The sequence below is a fragment of the Aspergillus campestris genome, assembly GCF_002847485.1.
Source record: "Aspergillus campestris IBT 28561 chromosome Unknown P168scaffold_5, whole genome shotgun sequence".
NCBI classification, from domain to species: Eukaryota; Fungi; Ascomycota; class Eurotiomycetes; order Eurotiales; family Aspergillaceae; genus Aspergillus; species Aspergillus campestris.
Window position 1 is genome coordinate 156,266 of NW_020194340.1, and position 13,895 is coordinate 170,160.

Genomic DNA, 13,895 nt, shown 5'->3' on the forward strand with positions numbered 1-13,895 from the left:
AATGAAAAAGTAGATGAAGGGAGTGGTCTTATTATGTTCACTGCTAGTTATAAGCTTACTATATTCAATGAGAGTACTACTGCTATCTCAACTACTACTACGTAGTGTATCTTGACTAATGTTACTGCTACTACTGCTACTCCTGCTACCACCGCCTCCACTAGCTATACCCAGAAAAACACATATAATCATCAATCATTAACACACTCATTAGTAAACCACCTGTCTACCTAACCACTACCAATCTATGCAGACGAAAACATCTAAATAGATATGTCCCAGCTAATCAATCCACAGCGAGATCGACACTCATTAACAACACCATCGTCTCAACACGCCAGCGACGATAAAATAGAGTATCATTAATAACAGTCTCCTCAGTCAGATAATTAGATAGCGTCAAACGTAATAAGAAGTATCACCCCATCCAACTCCCATCCATCAACAAATCAGACATAGGCGTATCCTGCCAATAAAGCTGTCTCCACTCGTCCTCCAACTCAGGCAGACCCTCCATAGCGAGCGGCAGGACCGGCTGATCTACATCGCCGAACGAGAACAGCTGCCGCCAGTCGAGCGATTCACGCGGGTGGTCTATCGCGTCCACGGAGGAGAGATTGTGGGATGGGATCCAGGTGTCGAAGGGTTGGGGTGGGGCTGGGGCTGTTGATAGTTTGGGGGATTCGGGGGTGGGGACTTCGTAGGGTGCTGTTGTTGTCGTTGTCGTTGTCGTTGATTGTTGCGGGGGAGGGGCGGGTTGGAGGGGGATGGTAGTGGGGTGGTTGTTTATGGTGGTGGTGATAGCTTTGCCTGGGGGAGGCTCATTGGTACTGCTGAACCGACGGGGTCGGTCACTAGGCGCCAAATGGAGGTCTTCACGCAGCCGGCGCGAGTCCTTAAAGAGACGAAGAATAGTCCCAGCGTGAGACCAGTACCCGGCGAGCTCTCGCAGCGAGTACGACGCCGAGTCAAATCGGCGGAGGGCGTTGATGGCCAACACCGGGTTTGAGAAGCGCAGCTCGACACGCACTTGGATCATTGCTGTAAACAACGTATGCACACCAGCGTACCAGAGGTACTTCAGCCTGTCATTGAGCCGCAGCTCCTCGAAGATAGAGGCGATGACTCCCGCCGCAGCGCTGCAGATCTCCGCGTCGTGCGGCCCGTAATCATCAGAGTAGACGGACGCACGCGGATGCGGCCTATGCAGGAGGATCAGGAAGTTATTATATGTCAAATGGAGCATGGCCGACCAGGGGTCCATGTCAGACGCCCGGAGGCGTAGCGTATCAGGCAGTTTCAAAGACCAGTTGGCGAGTGCTTCGTCTGCTTCTTGCAATACAGCTGTGCGGCGCTCGGCGCTGACCCGCAGGCCGAACCGCTCGCGGACGATGTACGAGATCATGGTGCAGAGTTCTGAGAAGTTGATGGCGAATTCGGCCTGCACCCGCGGGCCGCACCCTTCAAAGTCGGCTAGTGTTAGGGGGGAGACGTCTGAGTCTTCGAGGTTGCTGCATACGTTTAGAATGGCACTCCACCAGAAGAAAGATTGGGAGACTTACATCGCCTGCGGTCGACCGTAGGATAGAGAGACCATCACGTCAAACTGGACTAGAATGTACCACATCCGTCGCCACATATGGCGGTCCCGGGACACGAAGCGACTAGACACCGGGTTACGGTGCATCCCCAAGCCCGTGGCGATGCGGGCCGCCACGCCAACCCAGTAGTGGGCATTGGCGGCGACGTCGTCGTCGGCGCTGTCGGAGTGCCAGGTCATGAGCAGCGCGGCCTGCACCATGATATCGCGGTTGCGCTCGATACGACTGTCGAAGAGCCACTTGGCGCGACGGAAGAAGATCTCCTTGAGGGCGTCGCGCTCAGCCTTGGGCCGTGCGACGTGCGCGCCAACTAGCAAGATCGCCTGAACCAGCAGGATGGGCGGGGGGTCGCTCGGATCTCGATTGCGGTACTGCGCCATGAAGAGATCCTCTTCGATGATGGGGTAGCCCGTGTTGACGCGGGCGAAGTACGCCTCGACCAGCTCGTCCGCCAGCGCGGGCTCCGGCAGCGTGAGCGCGTCGACCATGAGCTGATCATGGCCGGTGCGGATCTGCCGCCGCGGGATCTCGTTGCCAGCGAAGTGGTAGACGTCGTCGTCCTTGTCGCGCTGCTGGCGGATCAAAAACGACATGTTGGACAGCTCGTGGCCGACGTAGATTGCGCGGACGCCGCGCTGGATCTCGCGACGGCCCGAGTCTTCCTCGTCGATGAGCTTGACTAGCCGCTTCTCGAGGTCGGTGTGCGAGTCGGGATCAGCCACGCCTTCGGGTTCGGGTTCGGGGTGGACCACATCTGAAGGCCCGGTCGCGGCGGCATCGCTGCCGATCCGTGGGCGCGATGGATGCGCCGTCGTTCCTTCAGGCTGGACCCCACGGAAGGTAGTGGTGAACGCCGACGGCGCAGCAGACGGCGGGGTCAACGACTGGGGCACCTCTTCCGCCGCCGGGGTCGGACGACAGCGAATGGGCACGGGATCGAGGATAGATCGCACGGCCAGACGCTTCTTCTTCTCATGGATGCGACAGTCGGCTTTGTCGGCGGAGCGACAATTGGAGCAGGGGAGACCGACGACGCGGGCATCACATCGGACTTTGCGCCGATGGCAGTGGATGCAGGCGGCAGAGCCTGGACTATCTATCAGCTTGACGTATTTACGGACTGGATGGGAGACGTACCTGACTTGCGCTTGGTTACACCATTGCCAGTGGGCGGATGGGTGTTGTGCAGGGCGGAGGACATATCAGCATGGACAGTGAGCGAGACAGGTTAGGGGGCGAGGGTTCGTGGCTTCATGGTAGGCAGGAGGACAGAAGCAGATTGAGGAGTAGGACGAGAGATAAAGAGTTAGAATCAAGAGAAGAAGAGAAGAGAAGTTGGTTGAGACTGGAGAAAGATGGAGGACTTTGTGGGGCTGATACGCGGGGGGTCACGTGGCGTGCGGAGACAATCCGCCCTGTTTCAATTATCAATCGAAACCATGGGTGGAATCGGAGTGCATGTCGATTGTCAGTTGATGATCAGATGGTCTGTGAATGGTGGGAGATATCCACTGCTGAAGGATCGATCACCAGTCAACTGTCTAGGGCTATCGTGCTCCACTGTAGCTTATCAGGTCTCTCATGCGGTGTAGATGACTCCAACCAACACGGACCAGTATATCCAACACTATATACAACCACCACCTATATACACGATAATATAATCTAAAGTAGACCATCCCCCCTCCCCCAAACCCTCGAATGCACCCGATCATGCCAAAACCACATCACAGCGTTGATCGTCCTTACCAGGACACACAACCCCTCCGGCGCATGGCCCCCGGGATCCATATTCCCCGTCATTTCGAGCAACCACTGCAGGACTTTGTACAGAGGAAGCCAGAAAAGCAGAAAGAGCTGCGCTCCGAACCATTGCCAGGGGGAGTGATCCCTGATTGGAGGCTGATACGACGGGAGGGTAGAGAGATAGGTTTGATACGGGTGGGAGAGGTGTTGTTCTCCGGAGCCGGTTGTGATGAGGTCCTTTATACATATTATTAGTATGTTTTCAATTATATCTGTTATTCCAGGAGTATATATGTGTAAGAAATAATAAAGACAAACCATATACCGCCGACTCGGCACCCCAGCCGGCGTACGACCCTCACCCGTCACGAGTGTAACAACGGCCATTCCAGACGCATCCCCATCTAGCGAGTCTAGCGGACGCGCACGGAGCACCACCCGGCGATACGCATAGAGACCGCCCTCCGACGCCATGATCGAGCGCAATTGCGCAGGCGTCACGAGGTACGCGACGCCTTCGACCGTCGGAGCTGTCACCGGAGCATTCTTCTCAAGGTCCCCTTTCCCAATTGATGGACCCGAAACAGGCTGAATAGAGGCAAACGCAGGCTCGATGTATGGCAAACCGCCAATATCAAAGACGAGAGTCCAGCCGGGGATGGAGACGGATTTGGTGGCGAGGGGGATGATCTTGCGGGTGCCGGTGAAGATGGAGCGGGCGAGATTCGACCCGTAGGCGAAGTACCAGATGGGTTGGTCTGGGGGTTCCAGTGGTGGAGGGTCATGTTGGTGTATCTATTTGGTGACTTGGAGGAGTTGGAGATGGATAGTGAGGTGGATGGTTAGTCAGCTGTATTTCCTGACTATTTCCTACCTGGTATCTACTAAATCTCTCCGATTTACTTACAATGCATCTACCATGTATTGACTATGTATTTACTATGTATACTATATATCTACTAAGTATCTACAGGAGATTGGAGGTTAACTTGACAATGGAAGCTCTGACAGCAGGCGATTACAATGAGACGAAATCAATTATATTAGACCTACAGAAAGTACATCATGAAACCCCATTTCCCAATCCAACCCACCAGTTCCTGCTGAAAGAAAGAAAAGAAAAAGAAAAAGAGAAGAAAGAAAGAAAGAAAGAAAGAAAGAAAGAAAGAAAGAAAGAAAATACAGTTAGGTATCGCTTGTGGCGTCGTGGATCGTCGTCGTCGTGAGCGAATACTGGTCAATGGCGAGTCAATCGGCCACACTAGGCGTCCAGGTCCATCCCCGTCCCTAGAGATGCCGGCTGGGCGCACATGGTCTGGAGGAGAGGCGGCTCGGCCGGGTTGGCGCCGAGGAGATTCTGGTCGTGCGGCACGTCCACGAGAGGTCGGTCCGACGCGCCGAGGATCTGAGTGCCCTCAAAAGTGATCGGGCTCGCGCTCAGATGGCGCAGGGCCGCCTCCCAGCTGGAGCCCACCAGCTGGGCCTGCGTGAGGTCATCGTTGAAGAGGTAGAAAGCGGGAGTGGTGCCAAGACCCATCGGAGCGGCCGGTCGCGCACTGACCAGGTACGCGTTGAGGGCGCGATTCTTCATGAGGATCTCACACTCCCCGAGGTGGGTGGCGAATTGTCGGTCGATGTACTTCTTCCAGCCGCGCGCGGCCGCCGCCAGGTCGCAGTCGTCCACCTGGATCCGTTGCCAGCTGATCCCGAGGAGGTGCGTGGTGTCGTCGACGGTCGGTTCTTGGGGAGAGCGATTGCGCGCTTCGGGAGCGGCGGCGTGGGGGCCGTCTGCGAGAGGATGCGGCATGGATGCGAGGGTACTGTCCTGGAGACCCGGGGTCGTGGGACCCAAGCGCGTGGCCTTGCGGCCGCGGAGTTGGTCCGCGCTAGCGTCCGAGGACCAGGACGCGACGGGTGGGGTGGTGCTGACCGTTCCGCCGGTAGGAGGGAGGTTCGTTACGCCGGAGGAGCCAAAGAGAGGTGGTTCTTGTCGCTGAGGCTCCGGGGTGGGCATGAACACAGGAGGATTTGGGTGGAGGGCCTCTTCGAAGGCCGCCTCGTCGCGGGACCTCTTGCGGGAGGGTTTAGACGGGGGCGGATGTGCGGCCCCGAAGAGCATTGCGGGGGGAACGATGTCCCGCTTGGAGGCACGGGAGAAATTCAGAAAGGCATGATCCTGGGACGGGGAGAGGACCATGGCCGGGCCATCGGAGAAGTCGTTGGCGAGCATGGGACACATGGTGAGATGCGAGGAGGGAAATGCGACGGAGAGGAATCTAGGGAAGCGAACGGATCTGTCCTGCAGGGTGAGCTAGTAGTCAATCAACAAGGGCACGCGTGGATGAGGATCCACGGGGTGTCGAGGCCGTGGCGGTGCCTGGGAGAGTCGAATGGATAGTAGGAGGTCCGAAGGGATGGATGAGATAGAGGATAATGGAGTGGAAACAATGGGATGAAAGAAGGGCAGTTCAAAGATAGATGAGGTGAGATAAAAGGGAAGGAGATGGATAGACGATGGGAAGGATGAATGAGGCGATTGAGAGGAAGAGAAAGAGAAAAGAGAGGAGGAAGAGAAAGAAGAGAGAAGAGAGAGAGAGAGAGAGAGAGAGAGAGAAAAGAAAGCATTGACGGAAGGGCTGGATGGAAGGCGGATGCAGATGATGCGATGCGGTGGAGATGAGGAAATGCGGAGATTATTACTGTTATTACACTGTCGTTACGGACAACTGACCACTTTCGACCCATGATACAGTGTAAGGTAAGGTAATTTCACACCCCGTACAGTTCATCCAAGACCCACAGCAATCCGATCAACTGGCCAGTTGGCGCCCGTGATTGGCCAACGCCTGAGGCAGACCCGGGGATCGCCCGGATCAGGCAGGAAGATGATTGGCCTGAGGACCAACGCCTCATCCACGCGTCCAGGGAATTCTTCCGGCTGATTGGCGGAGAGGTCATTGATGATCCTGGCTGGAGAGGATCTCTTTCCTCCGTCTTGGTGGCTCTGACAGAAAGAATCCAAATGCCACTAGACACTAACGAGACTAGCTGGATGCGTGCCTCAGGCGGGGAGGCCTCCGGTGGCTGCCTCAGGCCGTACTGCGGACCGTCCTTGTTGGTCGACGGTGACCTCTGACCTCGCGACCAGTTCCTCTCTCCCTCTGAGTAATACGAGAGCGGCTGTCAGTCTGACTACTTCGTACTGTAGTCAGCACCATCCATCCTAAATACTGACCTAATCGGGCTCTCCAGTCTCTGCTTGGACAGGTAGTTATGCAGTAGTTGTGAACATAATGAGTCAGACACGTGCAGCTGACTCATCCCACCCGCCAATCAGCGCGTGCGCCCGTGACAGACCTCATCTTGGCCTGAGGTTCTCTCTCTCTCTCTCTCTCTCTCTCTCGTCTTGACTTTTCCATCTCGTCTTTTTCTTCACGATTCAAATACTCTTTCTCTTCCTCTCTCTCTCTCTCTCTTCCCCCATATCTCTCTCTTGGTGGATCCAATCCAGTGTCCATCCCTCCCCGGTGTTGTTCTGTCCCCCATCGGTTGCAATTCCCCTCAACCACCCACTTTTCTTCTTTGGTTCCCTTTTTCTTGGGCTTTTTTTTTCTGCCTCGCGACAACTACTCCACCACGCGCCGTACTCTCTCCCAAATCGATCTCCATCCCTCCAGGTTCACAAGGAAAACAGGGTTGGAAGGAGAAAAAGAACGACTCTCGCCGCGTTCGTAACTCGGTTTGATTTTTTTAGCGTCCGCCGGCCCTCGTCGCGCTCCCAGCATCAACCAATCCCCCGTCGCTCTCGCCTATCGCCGTATCACGCGCTTTCGAGGCTACTCCTGCTGCTCACAGCCCTTTTCTGGAGACATATAATCAACCGAAAAGAATCCTCGGCCTGGATATCGCGCCCGTTCGTCCTCCGGTGTCCCCGCGGTGCGGCCATCTTGGGCCCGGACAGTGGTTGCCCTGCGACGCTACACCCGCTGTCCAACTTTTCCCTCCCCATTTTTCTTTCCCATTTGAAGCCTTCGCGCCGGTCGCCGGATCGCCTCACGGGTTTTACCAGATCGACCGACCCTGGGTCCCGTCGTCGGCGATGAGTCCCCAAGGCGTCACCCGCAAGAGGCCCGCCCCGGGCACCTCTCCCCTCCCCCATCCCCCTCAACCGCATATGGGTCCCATTCCCAACTTCCCCCAGTCCGCCGGTCCGCAGCTGTCCAACGATCAGTTCCTGCAATGGGGGCAGAATCCGGCGCATGTCGCCAATCCACCGCCCTTCCCCGATCCTACCGCATACAACAACGCCGCCTACGCCGCCGCCCAGGACATCCCCGCCTCGTCCACCCAGTTGGCGCGTCGCCAGACCCCCGCCCCGGTGCCCACCCGCGCCCCCCGATATGAATCCCCCTCCACCACCTCGGAGAATGGCAGTCAGCCGGCCGACCCGGGCCCCTGGGGCGAGAGTCTGGAGCATCTCTACCAACGCGCCGTCGTCGCCAAGCGCGACGCCCAGGCCAAGCGGAAGCAGATTCCCCCGTTTGTCCAGAAACTGAGCAGGTACCTTGTCCTCATCCCCCACCCCCAGACGGAAGCCACTGACCCTCCCAGTTTCCTCGACGAGTCCAAGAATACCGAGCTGATCCGGTGGGCCGACGACGGGAATTCCTTCATCGTCCTGGACGAGGACGAGTTCGCGAAGACCCTCATCCCCGAGCTGTTCAAACACAACAACTACGCCTCCTTTGTCCGTCAGTTGAATATGTACGGCTTCCACAAGAAGGTCGGCCTGTCCGATAACTCGATGCGCGCCAGCGAGCGCAAGAACAAGAGCCCCAGCGAATACGCCAACCCCTACTTCCGCCGCGGCCACCCCGACCTGCTCTGGCTCATCTCCAAGCCCAAGAACTCCGGCGGCCAGGCCAACCGCCCCGCCAAGCCGCCCGTCCGCGTCAAGACCGAGGACGGCGACCCCGACGACGACGACACGGACGAGCCCGCGAGCCTCCACCATGATCGGGCCCGCGGCCGCCAGCTCTCCCTCATCACCAACAACGACGTCGCCAAGGACCAACTCTCCGGCGTCTACCGCGAGCTGCAGGCCATCCGCCAGCAGCAGCAGATCATCTCCACCACCATCACCAAGCTCCGCCGCGAGCACGAGCAGCTCTACGCCCAGGCCGCCAACTTCCAGGAGCAGCACAGTCGCCACGAGAACTCCATCAACGCCATCCTGACCTTCCTGGCCACCGTCTACAACCGCAGCCTGCAGGGCCAGGACGGCGGCCCGCAGAACCTGGCCAACTCCTTCGCCGGCGCCATCTCGCAGGATCCGGGCAACATCGTCGACGTCGGGGACGACTACTCCCTCAGCACCCTGGGCGCCTCCAACCTCCCCGGTCCCGCCGCCGCCGCCGCCGCCGCCCGCGCCGCCAAGAAGCAGCCCCTCCTCTTGAAGGCGCCCCCGGCCCCCGGCGCCAATCGCGCCACCACCCTGTCCCCCGCCGCCAGTGCCTACGAGCGCCCGCCGCCGCGCGCCCCCTCCCGGCACCAGCCCACGGCCCCGCCCACGGGTCAGGTCGAGGAGGTGTTCGACGCCAGCCCGCGGCCCAAGGCCCCCCTGCCCCCGAACCCGACGGCGCAGGGAGACGCGCCCCAGCGGGACATCATGTCCGTCATCGAGAACTCCAACGCCCGCAACGGCCTCCCGACCAGCCTTGCCGACTTCCCCAACGTCCTCTCGTCCCTGGAGACCTCGGGCGGGAACGTGCCGCTGACGCCGAACCAGCGCGCGGACATGCTGCGTCTGATGGCCCACGAGTCGCACCCGGGCGGCGACGACGTCCCCCTGTCCCATAACAACGCCCTGATGACCCCGACGCCCCCGCCGATGCCCCACAACTACTCGGGCCGCCTCGCCGACACGCGCGCCGAGATTGACAACCTCGTCAAGATGCAGGCTGAGCAGGACCGGTCCGTCCAGAACCTCACCAACTTGCTGCAGCCCCTCAGCCCTACCGGCGCCATCCCGGGCCTCGGCGCCGACGGCAGCGTGCCCCCGCCACCGCTCGACCTCGACCAGATCTTCAGCAATGACTACTTTACGGACCTGCACGACGCCGACCCGCACCACAAGTCGAATCTCGAGTACGGCGACCCCGCGTCGGGCCAGCACCCGCTCCCGGAGCCGCCGGTCCACCCGGGACCGGACGACAGCGGCCTCAAGGACGCGCACGATCTCTTCAACTTCGACCACGTCCCGGCGGACGACGATCCATTCGGCGCCAACCCGCCTCCGAACCCGTCCTACTACGGCGGATACGACGGCAGCAACGGCTACGGCGCACCGCCCGGTCTCGCTCCGAACCCGGGCCCCGTCCCAAACGACTCGGGCCGGATCATCGAGACCCTGACCGACAGCGAAGGGACGAGCCCGGCCAACACCGTCGAGGAGGTACCCGGGTACGGCGAGGACGGCCAGCCCCCAGGCAGTGAGAGCAAGCGACGGAGACGGGCGTGATTTCGTGATTTGGTGATCTCGTGATCCTTGGGTCATCACCTCCGCGGGGAAACCACGTACAGTTATCGGGTGCAACATATATATACCCGACCGATCTTTCCCCCTCTTCTCTACAAACGACTAGCCATATTCCACACAAACAAGGATAGAAAAAGAGTCGACACGGGTTGCCAGTCTACAGCATACTTACTTCTTCCTCCGCTTCCTTCTTCTTCCCATCATTTCCCTCCTTTCCTCCACTTCACCCAGGGTGATATCGCCTCATTGTTACTGTCAGATAATTCTAAAACAGGAGAAAGCCGCCGTGGGCGGAATAGCACGATTTAATGATAGCGAGATTTGTTTCTTATTTTTGATTTGTTCTTGGTAGGGCGTAGTTGGCTAGTGTTTTTCGTATGGTAGATTGTCTGTTGTAGTTTTGACTGTATGGTAGTCTGTCGGTATAGTAGTCTGTCTGTATGGCAGTCTGTCTATGTTGTAGTCTTGTCTATCGTAGTCGCGTCCGTGGGGCAATCTCTCGAGAGAAGCGCTGTCTGTTAGGCGTCTCACATCCCAAAGTTCACTTCAGCCCAGCCAAGGAATATACACTTACCCATATAGAGTGGGAAGACCAACAAGAACAGTCAGAACAACAACAATGATAATGATGACCACGACGAAGTGCCAATAGTGATTGTAGGAGGTTGCAAGAACATGAACAGTCAGAACGAGGGTTTATTATGTGAGAAGACAACGCTAATCAGCTGATGTTGGCTGATTGCATTTCTCATCATCTCACATGTATATTTAGTGTCTGGGGTTGTGTATAGTTATGAACGGTAGGCATCTGATCAGTACCAGACTAGAATACCGTCCACACACAGTACATATATATATACACAAAAGTATAACATCATAGTTGAAGAGTATTTAAATAAAGAATTATATATATCCTACACCAACCGCGTCCCCCCAACCCACCCCCCACACCACGCAACCCACTCCCACCAACATCCGAAAACACCCCGCCCCCACTAGCATCAGAGAAGCAGCGTCTCGCCTCGCGCGTCATCAGTCGACGAGGGGCCTTTCGCCCAGTGAGCAGTTCGAACTGCGCAATGGCCTGCTCGGAGACATTGTCGAGGCCGTCGACGAGAACCCACGGACGGCCGGTTTCGGTGCGCAGACGGCGCATTTGTTTCAGCAGAGGAGTTTCGAGGGGTTTGTATGCGAACTTTCATCCATTGTTAGTATGTGTTGAGGTGAATAGGATTGAAGGGGATGGGAGGGGTGGGGATACCTCTAATACAACACCCCCGGTGGTACTACCCAACCACTGGGGTGGCATTTCAAAATTAGCAGGCGGCTCAGTCCCGGCTGGGTCCGCAGGGACACAAGACGCAATGACACAAGGCGGATTGGCGTCGGCGGGCCACGGCTCGTCAGGCGATTGGAGGACATGCACAACCTGCGAGCCGGCCCACGAGTTGAAGTGGTGGGCCACGGTGTCAGCTCGCGAGCGTGTGCGGTTGAAAATGAAGATATTGCGGCAGCCGAGACGCAGCATAGCGTAGACGGCAGCGCGACCCATACCGCCGGCGCCGATGACGAGAGCAGTCGTCTTGAGCGGGCTGATGGTGTTGCGCGGCGAGAGGTTGCGGTTCACGCAGGTGACAATGCCGACCCAGTCGGTGTTTTCGCCATACCAGCCGAGGATAGGGCCGGCCTGGTTGCGGCGCGTGGCTTGCTCGTGCAGCGGGAACATGGTGCCGTCCGGCCGGGCGCGCAGCGGCATGATGGTGTTGACGGCGCCGATGGCCTCGGCGTGGCGGCTTTTGGAGGCGAGCTTCTGCGACACCTGGACACGCCAGGGCTGGACGACGCTCGTACCGCCGAAGTGAGGGTCGCGGCCGAAGCGATCGAGGGCTGAGAGCGTCGCCGACGCGGGGATACTGTACCGGTGGGCCATGCCGCAGTGTTTGAAGGCCGCGTTGTACATGGCGGGGGAGAGACTGTAGGCGACGCTGGCGCCGAGGATGTAGAACTGGAGGGGGTCGAGCACGTAACTCTGGAACAGGGCCTGGACGGCGTCGCGCGAGGTGATTTCCGGGTTGCGGCCGGTGTCGTTGGCGCGGTCGATGGCCGGGTGCGTGACCGACGTGAGAATCGAGTTGAAGACCTGCGACGTGCGGCCGAGACTGCCGACGTTGTAGGCGATGAGCGGGGGTGCGTGCCCGGGAGGGACTGGATCTTGTTGGTGAACTTGGCCAGTGCCGCGTTGTCTTCGCGCTCGGTGGCTACGCGCAGGATGCGCACGATCTGGCAGCCTAGTTTCTCGGCTTCGAGGTAGAGGGAGACGCACTGGTCATCATCCCAGGCTACCCTCTCCTCCGGCTCATAGGTATGGTGTCCGATGATCTTGGTCATTCCGCGGTTGCCCACAACCCATTGTAGATGATCTGGATCTTGGAGCAGGTCTATCGCGAGGTACTCGACGGCTAGTCGCAAGCCGTGCTCCGCTACTTCAAAGTATACCTCGCGCACCTCCGCCGGGGAGCGGTCCCTGCCGAGCCCCGACGCCGTGCTGTCGATCGAGAAGATGATGGGAAGACGCGCATTTCTCCGCAGCACAGAAACCTGCTTGCTCACGGTGCTTGCCATGCCGGGGCCCCACCGGTCTACGCGCAGTTCGATGGCATCGCCACCCGATTCCAGCTCGGGGAGGTTCACAGCGCCTTCGATTAGGTCCGAGGAGCGCACGAAGATAGCGTGGGTAAAGGATCGCTGCTCCGGTGGTGTCTCGAGTAGGACAAACGGCGAGTCATAGGCCGAGTCATCCACCTCCGTCCCCGTCACCAGACACACGAAGCGCGTAAAGTCCTCCTTGGCCGCTTTGAGCTTGAAAGAGTAGTCGACCGACCGGCGATCGGGCGCATCCTCGTCGGTCTGGTTCACCACACTCGACCGTTCCTCAATGTTGTAGAACTCGAAGTTGGAGCAGGTCCGATGCAACGGATCTCCCTCGCAGAGGCGCTTGACTGCTTGGTCCTCAAATCCTAGTAAGCTCTGAATGCGCTCGATGTCGCGCAGGAGATACACGACCGGGTTCGTGGCGGAGTACTGGCGGAGAAATTCTTGAACCGGGCGCGTGAGACTCCCAAGTCCACATTCAATCACGCAGCGTGTGCGATGGTTCTCCAGCATGAGCTTAAGGACTTCGATGTCGCGGTGTTGGAACTCATGGCTGCCATACTGCTGGAGATATTCGTGTCGTGAGATACCGGTAACCTCTTTGAAATAGTGTTCTTCGGTGATGAAGCGGCGTTTCAAGGCGGTTGCTGCCACAAAGCCCATAGAGCGCTTGCCACAGCCGCGGATGCCGACGAGGACGAGGGAAGCTTCGGGGTCGACGGTGCGACTGGGGCGGGTCACAGGGAAAGACGAGGGCACCATGGTGTGTAGGTTGGCAGAGGATTATCGGTAACTCAGGAGCTCAGAATCATGGTCTCATAGCCATGGCAATGGCGGGAGCTAAGATGTGGGATGGATGCACGGTGAGGTGTAGTGGGGTGGGGCTGAGGTCATAGAAGTTACGCATGCAGTAGCTGAAGTTTAGAAGGAGGGATCGAAATCGAAAAGAGTCATATGTATGATGGCTATGGTGACAATTGAACCAGACAGCAGACAATATACTTCTCACGAAAGATAGAACAAGAAGAAAGGAACGAGAAGTGAGGAAGAGAGGATGAAGGGAGGTCGATGAAGCTCAGGCAAATCATTTCCCCGGATAGCTCCTTCTGCCGCGTCATACCGCCTCCGCCCGCATGCGGGGAAAATCTCTTACCCGCAGTCACGTGCCTGTATAGATGGTGCCAAGAGAGGGTATCTTGCACTGGATCTCTACAGATACAGTCGTATATTGATTAGACTGGTTCATGTCAGTCATAAGAGAGGTGTGTATTGTTTTGGGAGGTGGATTCATGGATGGGCCGCTGGATACGAACCGATTGAGGTGTCGAAATAGCATCGGTAACGTCACTCCTTGGAAA

The 13,895-nt window shown here is 58.0% G+C and overlaps 6 protein-coding genes across 6 annotated transcripts; 1 reads left to right on the forward strand and 5 right to left on the reverse strand.

The window, feature by feature from the left end:
- Nucleotides 1–287: 287 nt before the first annotated feature.
- On the reverse strand, nucleotides 288–2,802 carry P168DRAFT_251393 (acetamidase regulatory protein; the record flags this gene model as incomplete). Its single annotated transcript, XM_024834267.1, has 3 exons — nucleotides 288–1,511; nucleotides 1,563–2,688; nucleotides 2,739–2,802. The coding sequence occupies 3 exons, from the start codon at nucleotides 2,800–2,802 to the stop codon at nucleotides 419–421; spliced, it is 2,283 nt and encodes a 760-aa protein (XP_024693242.1). The 3' UTR covers nucleotides 288–418.
- A 464-nt stretch (nucleotides 2,803–3,266) lies between these two features.
- gliK (gamma-glutamyl cyclotransferase gliK) lies at nucleotides 3,267–4,261 on the reverse strand (the record flags this gene model as incomplete). Its single annotated transcript, XM_024841125.1, has 3 exons — nucleotides 3,267–3,584; nucleotides 3,666–4,105; nucleotides 4,255–4,261. The coding sequence occupies 3 exons, from the start codon at nucleotides 4,259–4,261 to the stop codon at nucleotides 3,267–3,269; spliced, it is 765 nt and encodes a 254-aa protein (XP_024693243.1).
- A 137-nt stretch (nucleotides 4,262–4,398) lies between these two features.
- P168DRAFT_289546 (uncharacterized protein) lies at nucleotides 4,399–6,014 on the reverse strand. The gene has a single exon (XM_024837024.1). The coding sequence runs from the start codon at nucleotides 5,584–5,586 to the stop codon at nucleotides 4,609–4,611; it is 978 nt and encodes a 325-aa protein (XP_024693244.1). The 5' UTR covers nucleotides 5,587–6,014; the 3' UTR covers nucleotides 4,399–4,608.
- Nucleotides 6,015–6,619: 605 nt separating this feature from the next.
- Nucleotides 6,620–7,016, reverse strand: P168DRAFT_137110 (uncharacterized protein). Its single transcript, XM_024832725.1, has one exon. The coding sequence runs from the start codon at nucleotides 6,863–6,865 to the stop codon at nucleotides 6,665–6,667; it is 201 nt and encodes a 66-aa protein (XP_024693245.1). The 5' UTR covers nucleotides 6,866–7,016; the 3' UTR covers nucleotides 6,620–6,664.
- A 430-nt stretch (nucleotides 7,017–7,446) lies between these two features.
- P168DRAFT_235328 (uncharacterized protein) lies at nucleotides 7,447–9,867 on the forward strand (the record flags this gene model as incomplete). Its single annotated transcript, XM_024833462.1, has 2 exons — nucleotides 7,447–7,907; nucleotides 7,959–9,867. 2 exons carry the CDS (start codon nucleotides 7,447–7,449, stop codon nucleotides 9,865–9,867), a joined length of 2,370 nt encoding a protein of 789 aa, XP_024693246.1.
- A 769-nt stretch (nucleotides 9,868–10,636) lies between these two features.
- P168DRAFT_296439 (repressor protein) lies at nucleotides 10,637–13,299 on the reverse strand (the record flags this gene model as incomplete). The annotated part of the gene is made up of 4 exons (XM_024838113.1): nucleotides 10,637–10,708; nucleotides 10,871–11,080; nucleotides 11,147–12,044; nucleotides 12,092–13,299. The coding sequence occupies 4 exons, from the start codon at nucleotides 13,297–13,299 to the stop codon at nucleotides 10,637–10,639; spliced, it is 2,388 nt and encodes a 795-aa protein (XP_024693247.1).
- Between the last annotated feature and the right edge of the window lie 596 nt (nucleotides 13,300–13,895).